The sequence below is a fragment of the Talpa europaea genome, assembly GCF_964194135.1.
Source record: "Talpa europaea genome assembly, chromosome: 5".
Classification (NCBI taxonomy): Eukaryota; Metazoa; Chordata; class Mammalia; order Eulipotyphla; family Talpidae; genus Talpa; species Talpa europaea.
The window spans coordinates 22204895-22222861 of NC_140071.1; the positions used below are offsets into that span (position 1 = coordinate 22204895).

A 17967-nucleotide genomic window follows, 5' to 3' on the forward strand; every position below is an offset into this window, starting at 1 on the left:
TGTTCTTAGGATGAACCAATACCTGCCAAATTTTTGAGACAGCTCACAGCTTAGGGGAAGGCTCATCTAAATAAAGGCCAGCTAAAGTGACATTGCAGAGATTTAATCCTTCTCTGGCTGCCTGTGTGACCCCAAGGCTGATTTGCAAGCTTCTTCTTTCCTGGAGTCCAGATTATTAGGTCTCTTGTCAGCAAGAGAAGCACAAAATGAAGATAGTGCAAGATAAGCACCAGCAACAGGGACCTGGCGGCCTCCGAGGGGCTTTCATGAATCAGAGTGAAGCAGTCTCCAGCCATCCAAGGAAATAGCACGCTGGAAAGTTTGTCCTGGGACACAGCCACCCCCCACGGAGCTACAGCCTGCAGGGCCAGCTGGAAAGTTTCTGGAGCCCGTTCCGGAAAGTGGCCATGGCAACTGGATGTGTGCCTGATGGTCCGGTCAGCGTTGGGGAGTTCAACTTGACGGCAGGTGTGAAATGTCCCAAATGAGGCGGGCAGCTTTTGACGTGGCTGGGTGGACTCAGCTGATGCATTTGACTCTGCCCTCTTCTGGCTGAAACTGAGAAGGGGGCTCCCTCTGCCCGGCTCCGCGGGCCAGCTCTCCCAGACACGGGTCTTTGGCAGGCTTACCTCCTCTCTCCCCGCCTGGGCCTCTTCCACTCCAGCAGTCCTGCCTTTGATTGGTGCCTCTTTACTGACATGGAGACGTGAGTCTGCGGGGCACGATGACAGCCGTGTGTATGAATGGAGGGGGCCTGGTGAACACCCACTATGCCAGGTGGGACCGGCGGGACAGTGTGGAAAGTGCCTGTCAGACAGAGTGCGGCAAGGAGGATGAGGAGGGGCAGCCGCGCCAGCTGACACCCTTTGAGAAGCTGACCCAGGACATGTCCCAAGATGAGAAGGTGGTGAGAGAGATCACGCTGGGCAAACGGATCGGCTTCTACCGAATCCGCGGGGAAATCGGAAGTGGGAACTTTTCCCAAGTCAAGCTGGGAATTCACTCCCTCACCAAAGGTAAGCTCTGGCCTCCCGAGGACCACTCCCTTGGGTATCCACTGCTTGGGGAGCAGGGTTAGGAAGCCTGGGGCGAGGAGGTAAGTGAGGCAGCATCACGGGGCCTCTCTAATTCCAGCCCTGTGGCTGACAGCGTGCATTATTAATTCTCACAGCAATGGCATGAGGTCAATATTTTTATTTCCGTTTTACAGATAGGGAAATTAAGATCCAAAGAAGTTCAGCGTAGCTTCAGTAGTTCGATCTCAGAGGATACTGACTTCTACCTCTCCCACTATATCACATGGAGGAACTGACTCAAACTTGGAGGGGACTCTGGCCTCTCCCCTTAGACCTTGGAGAAGTAGAGTGTGGCTTGCTTCCAAGGTAATTCACATTCCAAGTCCTTATTTATAACTTCTGTTGATCTTTGTGTGTCGGCTCCAGTGCACAGAATGCGCCAGACACCTCCCGGGTAATCATGGTCAGCCATAGCCGTGTTCAGGCGCCCCTCAACTCAGGCTGCTGCTTCTGTTATATTTGGGGGAAAGGACCTTCTCTGCCTCAGTGTACACTGTATGAATTCTCCCTGTGACTTGGTTCCTCTCTCTCTACCAAAATCCACACTTGCCTGGGCTGCGGGTCGCTCTGGATTCTAGACCAGTCAATGTCCGTCACTCTGGCCTCAGGGAGTGACCACTAACTTAGCCGAAGACTAAAGACGAGTGTAAGGGAGTTAAAAAGCCAAAAAGAATGCTTGCAAATGGTATAATTTACTGGCTTCCTAAAGCACCAGGGCTCTGCTCCTCCCTGAGAGTCTCAGACTGACATTTTCTGTCCTTGGACCCAACCCGCCAGCTTGTCTCCGAGGCTGCTTTTTCTTATTTAGAGTTTTTTTTTTCTTTTCTTTTTCTCTGTCTGATCCCCTGCCCTCCTGTTCCTGTATTCAGTATCTGTAGAAGCCACACACTAGCATGTGTCTGCACACCCACACCCCTCCCACATACTTTTACACATATGTCTGTGCACACAAGTTCCCAGCAGACTGGAGTGCCGTGATTTCTTCCATTTTGCTCTGAGCCTGAGTCTCTTTTTGTCTTCACATATCAGCTACTCACCTTACTTACTTGGATAAACTGTAGTATATCTGTAAGCCTCCGATTCCTCAGTTACAAACTTCAGTCTGTCATAGTTCTTGCTTCAGAGGGTATCATAAGGATTAATGAGTAAGTGAATGAGTGCTTGACAAAAGTTATTGGTCACGTTATTTTGGAGATTTGTTTAGCCCCTCTTAGCCCCATCTTCTCCATTTCAGACTAGGGTTTGCCTTGCCTTTGTATAACCAAAGATCAAATAAAGTGTCCTTATCAATAGAAAAGTATTCTCCTGGTCATCTTCAAACCCAAACTGAAATAAATCCAGCTGCCATCCCCTACAGCCTATGATTGTCAACTTTGATGACATGTTAGAATTACTTGGAAAGGCTTAAAAAATAACTAGTACCCAGCATTTAATTCGTCAGGAGTGGGACTAGGTATGATAATATTTTTAAGTTCTCTAGGTGATTCTAATGGACATAGAGTTTAAGAATCACTGATTATAGCAACTTGCAGATACTGCAGACATCTTTTTAAAAAGTGACTTTTTGGCATTTGCTACCAATTTATAATCTAGATATCAGTTATATTCTTAAATCATCTGTGAAATATTGTGTCTGGCTTTCATACTATATGTAACTTTCAAATTTTATTCCACTTGGGATGATATTCATTTGTCCAACAATACATTATATTAGGCTGTGTGGGAGATGAAGATGAATTAGATACAACCTCCACTCTCAAGAATAAGAGAGGACAGAATATATACAAATAAGAATATACAATTCAGATTTTGAAAAACTTAAAGGAGGGAAGTCATGGGTTTAAAGGAAAAAGAAGCTCTTTTACTTTAAGAATATTAAAGAGGGGGCCTCCCCCTGGCCCGTTGGTTAAGTGCTGGGTTGCGAAGCTGGTTCGATCCAGCTGCTGGGGGGGTGGGGAGGGTCCCACCGCCCGCTGCTCCCCTCAGCAGTGTACTTCTTCGGTCCTTCTGCCTGCTCTGCTCCCTGCTCTGGCTCTGGTGAATTCTCTCACCCTCCCGCGCTTCTGACTGTACCCAGTGCTTGTATAAATAAATAAATAAATCTTTAAAAAAAAAAAAGAATATTAAGGAGGGCTTTAAGTAGAGATATAATTGTAGCTGTACCTCAAGGGGAAAAGGAATTTTGGATAGGCAGTGATTCTGGGTGGTTAGCTAGAAGAAAAAAGTGATCAAAAGCACAAGGATGGGGAAATGATACATAGTAGTTTCTCCAAACCCTGGGAGGTGGCTGGTGAAAGGGGTGAAGACTCAGGTGAGCTGAGTCATGATAAGCTTTGAGCATTGTCCTAAGAAGCTTGGCTTGGTTTTCTCAGCTATGAAGGCTCAGCAAGAAATTTGCCATTAGAAAAGGGTTTTGGAAGAGTAACTCTAACATAGTGAGAATGGAGGTTGGGAAGAGAGATGCAGGAGGTGATGCAGGAATCTCCAGTGATAATCCAGCCAGGCAGGAGAGATTCTGAGCCAGGGTGGCAGCGGTGGGAAGGGGAAGGAGCTGAGGATAGGAAGAGAGGAATTGCTAGGGTTAGTGTATTGGTCAGGAGCAGCAGAGTGTGTGTGTGTGTGTGTGAGTGTGTGTGTGTGAGTGCGTGTGTGTGAGTGTGTGTGTGTGTGTGTGAGAGAGAGAGATATTGAGTTACTCTAAGGAAATGACTCATGTGATTAGGGAGACTACATTTACAGTTGGCAAACTAGATACCCAGGAAGGCTGATGGCGTAATTCTGGTCAGAATCTAAAGGCCTGAGAACCAGGAGAGCAGACTCAAGAGCCAGGAAGAGGCAACATTTTAGCTGGAGTCTGAAGATCAATGTTTGAACTCAGTACAGTTAGGCAGAACGTCGCTCTCAGCGTTTTCTTCTATCTAGAGCTTCAGCTGACCATTGGGGAGAGCTAGCCACACACATCAGGGAGCGAGGTACCAAGTGTGCTGCTTCAAACAATGTAGAGCTGAATGAGAAACAAAGGAGCAAACGCCTGGGAGGATGGGGGGCAGAAGCTAACACAGAAGACAAGGGCAGGAAGGGGACAGAAGTTGAATAAAGGCAGCCAGGAGAGGAACGCAGAAAGGACAAAGTGGCCCGTGGGGCAGAGAGGTCACAGGGAAGTCTGCGCAAAGGCTACTGGCTGTGGCCAAACTTTGAACTGTTTCCTGAGTGGGTTCAGAGGTTAGATTCCGGTGGTGAGGAAGCAGGTGGGACAATGGAAGAAGATGAACTTCAGAATCCAACAACGTTTGTTTCAAAGCCTTGTTCAGTCACTTAGTAGGCATCTGACTTTATGCACGTTACTTAGCATTTTGGGGTCTCAGTCACCTCGGCTGTAAAATAGATAATAATTCTTAGAATTGTTGGGAAAATTACCAATAACATACATGAGGTACAAAAGCAGAGAGTAGCCACTTGATATAGGGTCATAAATGGTCGCTTTCATTGACCCCGCTCTATTTTTTTTAACTTAAGCTTATCTCAAAAGGAAATGTAATATTATTCAAACAAGAAACCAGTACCACAGGCTGTGAGCAAAAGGTAATGGTAAAAATAAATACAATACTAACAAATTTAAAAGTTATTTATTTTACAACATTATTGAGATACAGTTGATATATCATATTGTGTAAGTTTAAGGTATACAATGTAGTGATTTTATATATGTATATATTGCAAAGTGATTGTAGCAATACGATACCTCACATAGTTATAATTGTGTATTGTGAGAACTTTAAACATCTCTTGTAGAAACTTCCAAACCATTTTAAAGAAATATTAATAAATATGTAGTAGTAGTAACAATAGAAAGTGACTTGAAACGCACCAACAACCAATCTGAGGCTTTCTTTTTGCCTTAATTGGATTAAAGGTGAACTGAAATGGGAACACTGTCTTTATGCAGTGATTTGTGCTTTTTTTTAAAAAAAGATTTATTTATTTATACAAGCACTGGGTACAGTCAGAAGCGCGGGAGGGTGAGAGAATTCACCAGAGCCAGAGCGGGGAGCAGAGCAGGCAGAAGGACCGAAGTACACTGCTGAGGGGAGCAGCAGGCGGCAGGAGAGGTCTGCGCGCCATGTGGGACCCTCCTCCAGTGGCCGGGGAGCAGCCAGGGATAGAGTGGGCGCATCAGAGGCTGCGGGCAGCTTCGCAACCCAGCGGCTCAACCGAGGCCCTGCTTTTTTTTTTTTTTAAAGATTTATTTATTTATGCATGCAAGAACTGGGGCATAGGCCAGAGATGCGGGGGCAGGAGGGTGAGAGGATTCACCAGAGACAGAGTGGGGAACAGAACAAGCAGATTGACTGAAATACACCGCTGAGGGGAGCAGTGGGTGAGTGAGGAGAGGTCTGCTGCACCATGTGGGTAGCTCACTGGGTCAGGGATTAAACTCATGCTGCAATAGCTGCAAATAGCTTCATAGGTTTTGTCTATGCGCCCCCTGGGAGGCCCCTAAAATCTTTACCTTTGAAAGGGGAAGGGGGTTTCTGAGTGAGTGGTTTAGAAAGGCTAGCTGGGAACTTCAGTACCCTGTCTCATTGCCAGGCCGTGTCAGATTCTGGAGTGTGGATAGCAATTCCCACCCATATGGTCCCCATACAAAGCCAAATTGCCCAAAATTGTCATCAGGTTTACTAGGAAGTATGGACAGTCTGGATAAGATAATTCAGGAGACTCCCAGGGAAGCGGAGGGCTGCAGTGCCTGCCAGGGCGGCTCCCAGAACAGTAGTTTAAAAAAAGGCACCAGCTGCTCTGGATCTCTAGGAAGAAGCTCCAGGCCCCTGGTGACTGGAGTTTATTTTTATAGCTAACAGCTCAGAGTCCCTGCGCCTTGCAAGTTGATAGGGCAGCTACAGCCGTTGGAGTCCCCTTTTAGGCTGATTAGAAATTTCTCAAGAGAGATGATGCTCTGGGCTTCTGAATATTTTATGTCCCATCTGTTGTCACCAACAAAAGTGAAAGAAGCAGCAGTGGATGCTGGTCCCTCTCTCTGTTGTTTCCTTCTTGATCTCTCCTTCCCTGTCTCCTTGTACACTCTCAGTTCACACTTTATTTATTCACCTGTTCATTCATTTCTCGATTTAAAAAGCTAATAACTCTCCTGTGCCCAGACGCTGTTCTGGGTCTGAAAGAGGCAAATAAGATACCAGTTCTTGCCTGATGTGGGCTCACAGTATATCATGGAGACAGGCAGGAAATAATTGATAAGTATGTCACAGAGCAGGGCAGGAAATGTCCTCACTACGCCTGAGCATCAGGAAAGGCTCAATTGACCACGAAGGGTTTGGATAAGGTTTTGAGGTTTAAAGAGAAATTATGCAGGACATGGGGGGAAAATTCCAGGCAGGGTGGGGAGGGAAGGTGTGTGGAGGTATGAGCTGTGTGGGGAATATTTGGAGATTCAAAAGTACTTCAGCAAGGCTGGAGCCTGGGTGATACCCACAGAGCACTGGGGGGCAGGGCGGGGGGATGCAGGCAGGGGCTGGACCACAGAACCTTCTTGCCTATTTGAATTTTGTCATTTGGGTATCGGGAACCATGGAAGAGCTTTAAGCCAGCAATTAATACAAGTGATTGATATGATTTGATTTCTGTAAGGAAGGTGAATTGAAGTTGGGGTGCGGCAAGAGTCAGGGAGTCAGAAAGAAAGAAAAGTCCAGAAGACTGATGGTGTCCACCTCCACCAAGGCAGCAACGGCAGTAGGACAGGAGGAGCTGTGCTTGGCCAATATTTTAGAACATTGGAAAGCCTTGAGGTCCTCAGGATGGTGGGGAGGGCACCCCTGAAGACCTGAGGATGAGTCCCAGGTTTCTAGCTTAAATGGCACATCCATGAATAGTGAATATAGAAGAAATGCATTTGAGAGTGAAGACTTGAAGGCACTGATGTGGCGTCTGTGATGTGAAGGAGCCAGACAGCCATTTCTCTGGGAGCCCAAGGGAACGCATGAATGAGACACAAAGATGGGGGGGGCAGTTAACAAATCCAGGGTAGGGGGAAAGTCTTGGGTGTCCTGGTTACCAGGTCCTTGGTGCCGAACACTGTATCATATAGATACATTACGAGAGACATTCAGCAAGCGCTGGTGAGTTGGTCAGTGTCCTCTCTCGTCAAAATCCAGCGGTGAGGCAGATGAGAGGACCAACTCTGGCAGGTTCTTTGTGGAGGTCTCCTAGGAGGACAGGGCTAGGCAGCTAATTCAGTCTCTCAGAAAGAGAAGGTCCACTGATTTTAAGTGATCCCTCCTCTTGAACACAATCATTTTTTATACTATTAAAATTTTTTATTTACATCATTGTCCATTTTTTTTGAAAATTTCTTCAACTTGCTCATTCAGTTTTTCCTTGAGCTTTCCATCTGTACTTTCATTTTTTTTAAATATTTATTTATGCATACAAGAGCTGGGGTAAAGGCCAGAGGTGTGGGGGGTGAGAGGACCCACCAGAGCCAGAGTGGGGAACAGAACAGGCAGACGGACTGAAATACACTGCTGAGGGGAGCAGCGAGCAAATCAGGAGAGGTCTGGGCGCCATGTGGGTTGCACCCTGGCCGGGGATCTAACTCGTGCTGCAGTGGCTGCAGACAGTTTCATAGGTTGTGTCTTAACCCCTTGCCTGATCAGGGAGGCCCCTCATTGTTCATTTTTTTTTTTTTTAAATAGAGGCATGTTTTATTTATTTATTTGTTTGTTTGTTTGTTTGTTTTGTTTATAATGCACTGGGTACAGTCAGAAGCGTGGGAGGGTGAGAGAATTCACCAGAGCCAGAGCGGGGAGCAGAGCAGGCAGAAGGACCGAAGTACACTGCTGAGGGGAGCGGCGGGCGGCAGGAGAGGTCTGCGCGCCATGTGGGACCCTCCTCCGGTGGCCCCAGGGAGCAGCCGGGGATTGAACCGGCGCTGCAGAGGCTGCGGGAAGCTTCGCAACCCAGCGCTCAACCGCTGCGCCACCGGGGAGGCCCCCCTCATTGTTCATTTTTAAACAATGTTTGCTTTCTATCCCCTCAGGTGTAGTCCCCATAGAATTTCTTCTCCCAATTCACCTGTGCACCATCACCACAGTCCTCTTTGCTCCTCCTTCCCTCCCTCCAATCCCTCTCCCTTGAACAGAATCATTTAAACAGCAATTTAAAACTGTATTCTTATTTTAAAAATGGTTAGTAAGTGGCTTTGGCGAGTCCATCCTAAAAATAAGCCCAACATTAGAACTACTGTAACAAAAAGAAATTCATTGTGGTATTATTTTTGGTGCAAAGAACTAGAAATAACTTTTGTGACCTGACAATATAGGAATGGTCAAATAAAGCCAATAAACCAGCTGAAAGATGACACAGCCCTTAAAAATCATAATGATGAAAAGTCTGGCAACATGGGAGATGTGCAGGATGTGATAGTAAATGAACAGGGCAAAACTGAGTGTCCAGTGTGGTGATTTTTAACACTTCTCCTGGGTTCTTGTGAAGATTAAATGTGATCATTCATTCAACAAATATTTCTTTAACACCTGCTGGGTAACAGGCGTTCTTCCAGAGCCTGGTGATTGGCACTGACCCGAATTCTGCTGGGGAGACACAGACGAAAAAATAAGTCAATAAACTATTCATCATGTTGTGTATGGATAAGTGATAAGGAAAACAGCAGGAAGGGAGAGGGAGCAGCTATGTCTAGATAAGTTTTTAGATAAGTTGGCTGGGGGCTGAGGAAGTGAAAGAGAGAAAACTGAGAGAAATAAGAGCTGGCTGTGTGTACACGAGGAAAGGGATCAGGCAGTGGGAATGGGGCGTACAAGAGTGTCAAGGTAGGAGCATGTGTCTGCACTACCTCTGGAAATGGAGAGGCAGGAGGACAGACAGTAGCAAGGACCAGATCCTGATGGGTCAATGGGTTACAGTAAGGCCTTCAGCTTTTCCTGTGCATGGCGGGAGCAGAGAAGTGACATGACCTGGCTGATGCTTTAATAGGATCACGCAGGCTGCTCTGTTGAAAATAGACTGCAGGGGTCAAAGGCAGAAAATGGGAGATCAGTTAGGAGCCTGTTGTAATAATCTAGGCAAGAGAGAATGGGGGCTTGGGCTGGGATGCAGTGAAATGCTGAGAGGTAGCTCGGCTTGGCTATATTTAGAAGAGATAACAGGATTTGCCAACAAATTCAAAGTATAGTGGGAAAGAGATGAGTCATATACTCAAGGTTTTGGGTCTAGACAACTGCGAGAATAGTTTCCATTTGCTGAAATTGGGGAAACTGTAGGAGGAGCAGGTTTGGGGTAGGGGAGATCAAGAGTCCAGTGTTGAACTGGACTGGCCGTGCCTCTCACACACACATGCAGATGCTGTTGGCCCCTGCAAGGTAAGCGCTTTAATCAGGCTTTTTACACCACTTGCCTCTGTGGCTGTCACCCGTGGCCTTGGTTGTGCTAATGCGGCAGGTGCTTAGGAGTGCAGGCGTGGGGCACGCGGCCTGATTGTGGACACCGGGAGTATGGCGTGGGCACGCGTGAGGGTGCACATGTAAACTCAGAGGAGGGAATATAAGGGCGGCGTCATCCAGACGGAGGACGCCTAGGGACGGACAAGCGGTAGGGCTGCAGAAGAGGCGAGACCGTGGGAGACACTCCAGCGAGAGACAGCTAGCTTCGAGATTCGCTGGGGGCTGGGGGTTTGCCAGCTGCCGGGCCCCCCTGCTCGTCACAGACCTAGTTGCCCCACTGCAGGGCTCCCCCATATCTCTTTGGGTCTTGCCATTTCAGTGCAGCGGGCCTGACCTTCACGGCCAGTCTCTCCATCCCGTTGCCTCCGGGCTTTCTCTAGCTGCTGTAGCCGCCCCTCCTGCGGCAGGAGGCCAGAAAGGCCGGAGGAAACGTCCCCCAGGAGGGAGCAACCACCAGCAATGGAGCCAGAACCCCGCGGCTCTCGCTCTCCTCATGCTGCAGCGGAGGCAGAAGGCAGCAGGAGGAACAGGCCACGTGCTGCCTGTACACTCTGGCCACCTCTCCTGCCCGATCTCACTGCAGTTTTCTGCCAGCTTTTCCTGTGGCCACGCTCTCAGCGTGCACTTGCACGCGAATCCCTGACTCAGGGGCTGCTTCTGGCAAGACCCAAAGGAAGAAAACTAAGAGGAGAGCTTCTGCTGGCGGGTTTATTCATGCGCCAAGGAAGTGACTGTGGAGAAGAGCTGGAAGGACTAAGCCTTAAGGCATCCCCCAGGGAGAGCTGGCGAGGAGGCAGAGCGCACCGCGGGGAGCCTGAGCAGAGGGGGCGAGGTTAGAGGAAATGCCGCAGCTGGCACCAGCCTGGAAACCAGGAGAGGCAGGGCGCCAAGGAGAGGGGGTGAAGCCTAAGAACTGACCAGCGTTTTCAGCATCTGGGAACCACTGAGGCCCCCGGGAGAGCATTTTCAGTAGCGTTCTCTCTCAGGTTCAAAACCTAATAAAGGGAGAATTGGAGACAGTGAAGAAAAGCCAACTTTTTAAGGAATATGGTTTTTTACTGTCCTTCTCTCTCCCCGGACTAGAGCGACAGTGTTGATCTTTTTCACTGCCTGATGCGCAGTCGGCACTCACTGAGCCTGTGCTGAAAGAGTGGGTTCAGAAACGTAATTCTTTTTCTCCTGTGTGGAAGAGCTGGGGTGGAAGCCAGGGGGAGGTGTGGGGAAGTGAGAGGATTCACCAGAGTGGGGAGCAGAACAGGCAGACTGACTGAAATACACCGCTGAGGGGAGTCAGGAAAGGTCTGCTGTGCCATGTGGGTCACCTCACTGGCCAGGGATCGAAATCAGGCCAGAGTGATAGCCCTGAGACTTAACCCCTAGGCCACATGGGAGGCTCCAGAGACCTCATTCTTATAGAACAGCAGCTTCTATCAATTAGTGGTGATTCATTGTACAAAACTTTTAAAATGGGTTATATGATGATGCGCTTCTGTTATGAGGCTTGGCTACAAGCTGACTTAACCCAACATAAAGGAAACAGGTGGGGACCAGAGTGAGGCCATGGGGGTACTGGAGCACAGAATTTAATGATGTGCTTCCTCTCATATGGCTGCCTTCCTCATTCACTCTGATCCTGACCCTGGGTGGACAACCTTTGCTAAGAACCACTCATATAAAATTTAAAAAAGCAAAGCTAGCAGTGTGCGAAAGGGAGGTTGTAACAGCAGCTGGATACCCCCCTACACACATACACACCCATCTGATGAACCAATTCTTAATTCTTAGGTTCTCACAGTGTGGGGGCTGTGAGTGCAGCTGCCTCCAGGTAAGAGAGGGGTAGCCCAGAGGGTTGAACACTTGCCCTGAGGAGCAAGGTGTCCGCTCCAGGCAATGAGCCAGATTCACGGTGGAATTTACCATTCTGGCCCTTAAAGTAACAGCTTACCCGCCAGGTTACACACAACCAGAAGTTTCTTCTTCTTCTTCTTTTTTTAGATTTATTTATGCATACAAGAACTGGGGTGCAGGCCAGCGGTGCAAGGGGTGAGAGGATTCACCATAGACAGACTGGGGAACAGAACAGGCAGACTGACTGAAATACGCTGGAGCAGCGGGCGAGACAGGAGAGGTCTGCTGCACTGTGTGGGTAGCTCCCTGGCCAGGGATCAAACTCGTGCTGCAGAGGCTGTGGATAGCTTCATAGTACTGTGCTTAACCCCTTGTGCCACCAGGGAGGCCCCAGAAGTTTCTTCTTCAGGTAAATACCTGAAAGGAATCTTGATTCCTCTAAGATGCAGGAAGAAAGATGCAACCAGGAGGGATTTTCAGGAAAGGGCGCTCTTCTGGGGCCAGGTGCCACGGGTGTTACACAGGGATCTGCCCCCTCATGGCCTTCCTCCCTTCCCAACTTGCCTCTACCAGAGGAAGCAGAGGAAGCACAAAAGGAGCAGAAGGAAGTGGAGGGAGTGAAAGGAGCAAGCCCAGAGCACCATATCCCCTTCCATGCCAGAAGCCCCAGTGGACCGGTTTTAATACACTGATAATTCCTATTTTAAACGGGTTACATCCATTCCCATGCTGATAACCACCACAACAAAATTCTTCAAAACAGCTATTTTGCAAGTAGGTCAAGCAAACACTTCGCAATTCTGTTTTTCCCAGAAATTCCTGGTAAATTCTTCCTTAGTTACTAGAAAGTTTGGTCTGGTTTGACCGAAAAATGAAGTTTGCTTTGGATTGGAGTTTCATTCATTTTCAAAGTAGCACTAGCTGCTTTCATTGCCAATGAATCTATGTTAATTATAGATTTCAATTGTATGATTATAGAAAAATTAGAAAATACAGATAGGCAAAAAAAAAAAAAAGAAAGGAAAATCACTCATGACTGTCTATAATAACATGACTTTTCTAAACATTTTGGTGATTACCATGCCTGATTTTTTCTTGCAAATGTATATTTGTATCTTTTCCTTACCATTCTACATCGAATATCTTTTCACATCAAAAATAAAGATCAGGGCCTCCCCTGGTGGCGCAGTGGTTGAGCGCTGGGCTGCGAAGCTGCCCGCAGCCTCTGCAGCACCGTTTGATCCCCAGCCACCGGCGAGGGTCCCACATGGCGCGCAGACCTCTCCTGCCACCCACTGCTCCCCTCAGCAGTGTATTTCATCGGTCTGCCTGTTCTGTTCCCCACTCTGGCTCTGGTGAATCCTCTCACCCTCCTGTGCTTCTGACTGTACCTAGTGCTTGTATAAATAAATAAATAAATCTTTAAAAAAAATAAAGATCAACCTCATTATTTTGATAGTTACATTATAGATATAGATGGATAATGAAGCTATTCCAGTAGCACAGGCATCTTCTCACACACATACTCTTATACATATGTCAGATTATTTCTTTAAGATTAATTGCCAGCAGTGAAATAGCTGGGTCATAGGGCATGACCATTTAGAAGGTGCTTGACACATAAATCTGCACTACAGTCTAGAATACATAACCCTCCCACCAGCAGCACAATGCAGTTCCAGTCTCGGTGTAGCCTCAACATCACCCACAAAACACGAGTACCAGTGTGGCAAGTCCTGCTACCTCATGTCTCAGGCAGAGTTGGATAGAACATGTCTCTACAGGGAAGGAGGTGGAAACAGATGACATTTATAGGCCAAGTGTGCTGAGATTATAGGACAGATAATGATAGAATGTGGACATAATGACCCTCCTAGGACAGGGTTTATGGAAGACTTCCTGGAAGAGACTGGTTCTAAAGCTAGTGCCAAAGGATCATCAGTAATTAGCTCAGTAAAGAACAGGGAAGCAGTGATGAGCGATAGCGAAGATGACCCAGGAAGATTCAGGCAGATCCAGGGAGAGGAATGGCCCTAAGCATCAATACTGAGTATCTTTTCAAGAAACAACAAAAGGTACTGCATTGGTAGGACAGGTGCATGTGGAGGTGAGGATGGTGGACAGAAGTGGTAGATGATGAGGCAAAGGTGGCACTTGCATCTGATCAAGAAGGATTCTCTTGGCTGAGCAAAGAAACTTTAACTTTATTTAGAAAACTGAAACCTCCTTGAGAGGCTTCAAAGGGGTTGGTATCAAAGAGGGGTTGGCATCAAAGCCTCACACTGATCCAGGACTACACAGATGGGGACACCGGGACTACCACCTGTCACAACCACTGACCTGCAAGCCTGGGACAGGCACTTAACCTCTGTGTCTAGGTAAAGCAAGGGACCGCTCTAGGTCACTTCTAAATATCTATGCTCTTGCAAATCTGACTTTGACTTTTCTTTTTCCAGAAAAGGTGGCCATTAAGATCCTGGACAAGACCAAATTAGACCAGAAAACCCAAAGGCTGCTCTCCCGGGAGATCTCCAGCATGGAAAAGTTGCACCACCCCAACATCATCCGCCTTTACGAAGTCGTGGAGACCCTATCCAAGCTCCACCTGGTAATGGAGTATGCAGGGGGTGGGGAGCTCTTCGGGAAAATCAGCACGGAAGGGAAGCTCTCAGAACCAGAAAGCAAGCTCATCTTCTCTCAGATTGTGTCCGCCGTGAAGCACATGGTGAGCAGGGGTGAGGAGGGAGAGTCTTGCTCCCACTCTACCTACATTGGCAGGGGGGTGGAGGGCGGGCAGGGCTTTAGTCTGCTGCCACCTCACCTTCCCAGAGGGCTTAAGTCCCATGGGGCAGAAACAGTCCCCTCGGTGAGAGTCAGGAGTCTGGCTGGGACCCTGCTCCATGCCTCAGAAGGAATGCTGAGGGGTCTCTGGAGATGGGCAGCCTCCTGCTTCCTACAGAAGTTGGCAGACAAACATCATCTCCATGGTGTCAGCCATGTCTCCAACCGCATCTTCCACTCCCCAGAGAGTTGGCTTCTCGCTGCCTCCTTTATTCTGTGTCTCAGATGCCTCCTCCTGTGCCTCATTCCAAATCCCGCACGTCATGACCCAGCTCGGGTCTGCCTCTCAGTGAAACTTTCTTCACTCACGTCAGCTCACACGGATCTTCCCTGCCCTCGGCGAACATCTCACTCCGGCTGCCTCACAATCATACTTGATCGTGTCATTTGTATTTTCATTCTCTGATTATTTCTTTAGCTAAATCTTGACTCCCACACCACGTTCCCTGGCTCCTCCAAGGACTGCATTTCCGTCCATCCACTGTTGCCGCATTGCTGGGCCACGGGAGGGTCTAGACTTGCAGCCCAGAGAACCGCTTTTATTCCTCTCGGTAGTGCAACATCCGGCCCACCCCCTTCACCCACATCTCGGTCTGGTTGTCAGGCGAACCGCTTGTCTGGAGTCTGTATTAGTTGAGAGGCTGCCTCTAGTTCTCTTCTGCCTGGTGTTGTGAGGCAAGAACTGAGATTAGTGACTCTTGGCCAGATTATTAGCGAGGGGAATTAGTGACCTAGTGGGCCCAAGAGAGCCGTGGGGAGGGAGACAGGGAGGGCAGAGAGTGAGCAAGAGAGACGCTGAGTGTAGAGTTGGCGGAATGCGTTTCAGGCCTGGTTCTCCCAGTTGTCATTTAAGGGCCTCTGTGCCGGGGTGATCAGGGAATCAGCCAGGCCCACAGCAAGCAGTAGAACACACAGGCAGAGAGTCTTCTACGTTCTCTTTGGAACAAAAAATCAGGTGGGAGAACAAAAAATCCAGTAGTAGAGGATCCCACAGGAGGCTCCTCTGAGAAGCCATTTTTACAGCCGGAGTTCTTGAAGCTCAGCGCCCTGGCATTTCTCCCAGTTCTGTGGTCTCCAGAAAGAAGGGGGAGTCGTAGACAGACCTGCATTTTATCGAATTTGTTTACTCTGTGAGTAAACAGAGCAAAGACAGAACCCCATATAGCCCTCACCACAGCCGCTGCAGCAGTTATCCATGTTCCATTCGACAAAGGAAAACTGTCCCTCGCATTACCTATGTGGTGTGTTCAACCCAGAATGGACCGAAGCTGTCAGTCTCCAAAGCCTGGATTCTTACCCCAGGAGGTCCACTGGGAAAAGTCATGTTAAACTATTTCCCAAGAGCCCTTGGGATTGAATAGGTCAAGGGTCTCCAAGCTCATTTGTCTGGATCCAGAATGCAAGGGCAGGGGGTCATGTGCACGCGCACAACCCACTGTGGGACCAGCCACTAAGGCCCTCCTCCCTTCTACTGAGTTCCAGAAAGATAAAGGGGCCCACCCAGAGGAATGGTTAGACAGTCAGAGGAGGCCTCCAGGCCTGCTTGGTCTTGGCCCTATTCAAGAGATCATTCGGCCAGAAAAACTGACACAGGGCCTCAAAAACAAAGGATTACTATTTCCTTGTTCCAGAGCTTGTAATTTCATAAGCTTTGGGTCTTGCTTCTGGCCCTCATTCCTCAGTCCACGTGTGTTGGGTAGACTCCAGTCCTCACCCCACAGGGGATTAGAACCTTGGGTCTCCTTGGGGGTGGGAGGAGTATTGCATGAGGCTGAAGGTTATGTAGGCAGCCTCACTGTTCTGATAGGATTTAAGTGATCGCCACTGAATTCCTGTTAACACACAGTTGCTCACTGTCTCAGAGCAACTGATAAAACATTTTTTTATTTGTGTAATTCATTTTAAAAATGATTGTTTCCCCGTGTCTTCTTCCACAGCACGAAAACCAAATTATTCACAGAGATCTGAAGGCAGAAAATGTGTTCTATACCAGTAACACCTGCGTGAAGGTGGGCGACTTTGGATTCAGCACAGTAAGTAGAAAGGGCGAGATGCTGAACACTTTCTGCGGGTCTCCCCCATACGCGGCGCCCGAGCTTTTCCGAGACGAGCACTACGTGGGCGTGCACGTGGACATCTGGGCCCTGGGAGTGCTCCTGTACTTCGTGGTCACCGGCACCATGCCATTTCGGGCAGAGACCGTGGCCAAGCTCAAGAAGAGCATCCTGGAGGGCGCCTACAGCGTGCCCCCGCACGTGTCCGGGCCCTGCCTGCGCCTCATTCGGGGCATCCTGCAGCCCACCCCCACCGACAGGCTGGGCATCGACTCCATCATGAACAACGAGTGGATGCAGGGGGTGCCCTACCCGACCCCTCTGGAGCCTTTCCAGCTGGATCCCAAACATTTGTCAGAAACCAGCATCCTCAAAGAAGAAGAAAATGAGGTCAAGAGCACTTTACAGCATCTGGGTATCACAGAAGAGCATATTCGAAATAACCAAGGGAGAGATGCCCGGAGCTCCATCACCGGAGTCTACCGAATCATCTTGCACAGAGTCCAAAGGAAAAAGGCTTCGGAAAGCGGCCCGATAATGGTACTGCCAGAGCCGAAAGAAAGGGACCTAAAGAAGGGGCCCCGCGTCTACAGAGGCATAAGGCACACATCGAAGTTCTGCTCAATTTTATAAACGGCGCTAGGCTACTGGTGACTCACCAGGATCACTCTTGCTGCTTTTGGTTTTTTTCTTGGACAACTTGGGTGAAGACATTTTTGTAATTTTTAAATAAATTTAAATTTAAGATATGCCATTTTGTTGTCCCCCACCCCCTCCCCCCAATTCCATCCTCTTAGGTTCTGGCTCAATTTGGGATCTTGTGTTGCTTGCGAACTCTAGTATTCACTCATTTCATCAAGTATTTCGCCAGTGCCTGCTATGTGGCAGGTACCTATTTTAAGGTGCTGAAAATAGCCCAGGTCCTTCCTGTCCCATGTCAGATATTCTAGTGCTAGACAAGGAACACAATTTTTTTTTGAAATTTTCTTTCAAAGCAGGCAATAACAAAATCTTTTTTTTTTTTCCCCTCAAAGTATAGTATCAGCTAGTGAGAGCTACTGTGCAGAGAAGTCAAGTGGGAATGCTGATGTTAGAAGCTTGCAACTTTGGATCAGCTCATCAAGGAAGGCCACTTTGAGATGATGAGCTGACGTCTGGGTGAGCAACAGGAGTGACTCTGGAGGAGCAGGTTGAGAGCAGTCCAGACAGCGAGGGTTTTAGACTGGGTCCCTCCCAAACAGGACAAACGTTTCCATGCAGAGTAACTTACTGGGAACGTGATCCTGCAGAGCAGCAGTGCGGCGCAGGGAGAGCTGAGAGCAGTCAGCCTGCGCAATAGACCAGCGCTCAGTCCTGCAGGGTCCTCTGGGAGCCATAAGAAACTCATTTCCTCAAGGTCCATAGAGGAAAGCATTTCTCAACAGCTCCTGTTCACCGTTGATCGAGGGTGCCTCTGCCCCTGCTTAGCTTTGCCTGCTTATCAGCTGGCACAGGGAAGCCCAAAGTGACCAGGCGATAATCGTAGGTTGCAATTCACTGGACCCTTACTGCACCCTCTGGTGAAAGTGTCCCCCTGACCCAGGAACCAAAGCCTCTCATCTAGCCAAGCCTAGCTTGTTGCAAGAGAATCACAAATTCGAGTGGGTCACTGGCTGTGAAAGTGAGAAGAGTCGATCC

General features: G+C 48.5%; 1 protein-coding gene across 1 annotated transcript; it reads left to right on the forward strand.

The window, feature by feature from the left end:
- Nucleotides 1-724: 724 nt before the first annotated feature.
- Nucleotides 725-16923, forward strand: NIM1K (NIM1 serine/threonine protein kinase; the record flags this gene model as incomplete). The annotated part of the gene is made up of 3 exons (XM_084233955.1): nucleotides 725-1016; nucleotides 13852-14120; nucleotides 16174-16923. 3 exons carry the CDS (start codon nucleotides 725-727, stop codon nucleotides 16921-16923), a joined length of 1311 nt encoding a protein of 436 aa, XP_084090081.1.
- Nucleotides 16924-17967: the final 1044 nt, after the last annotated feature.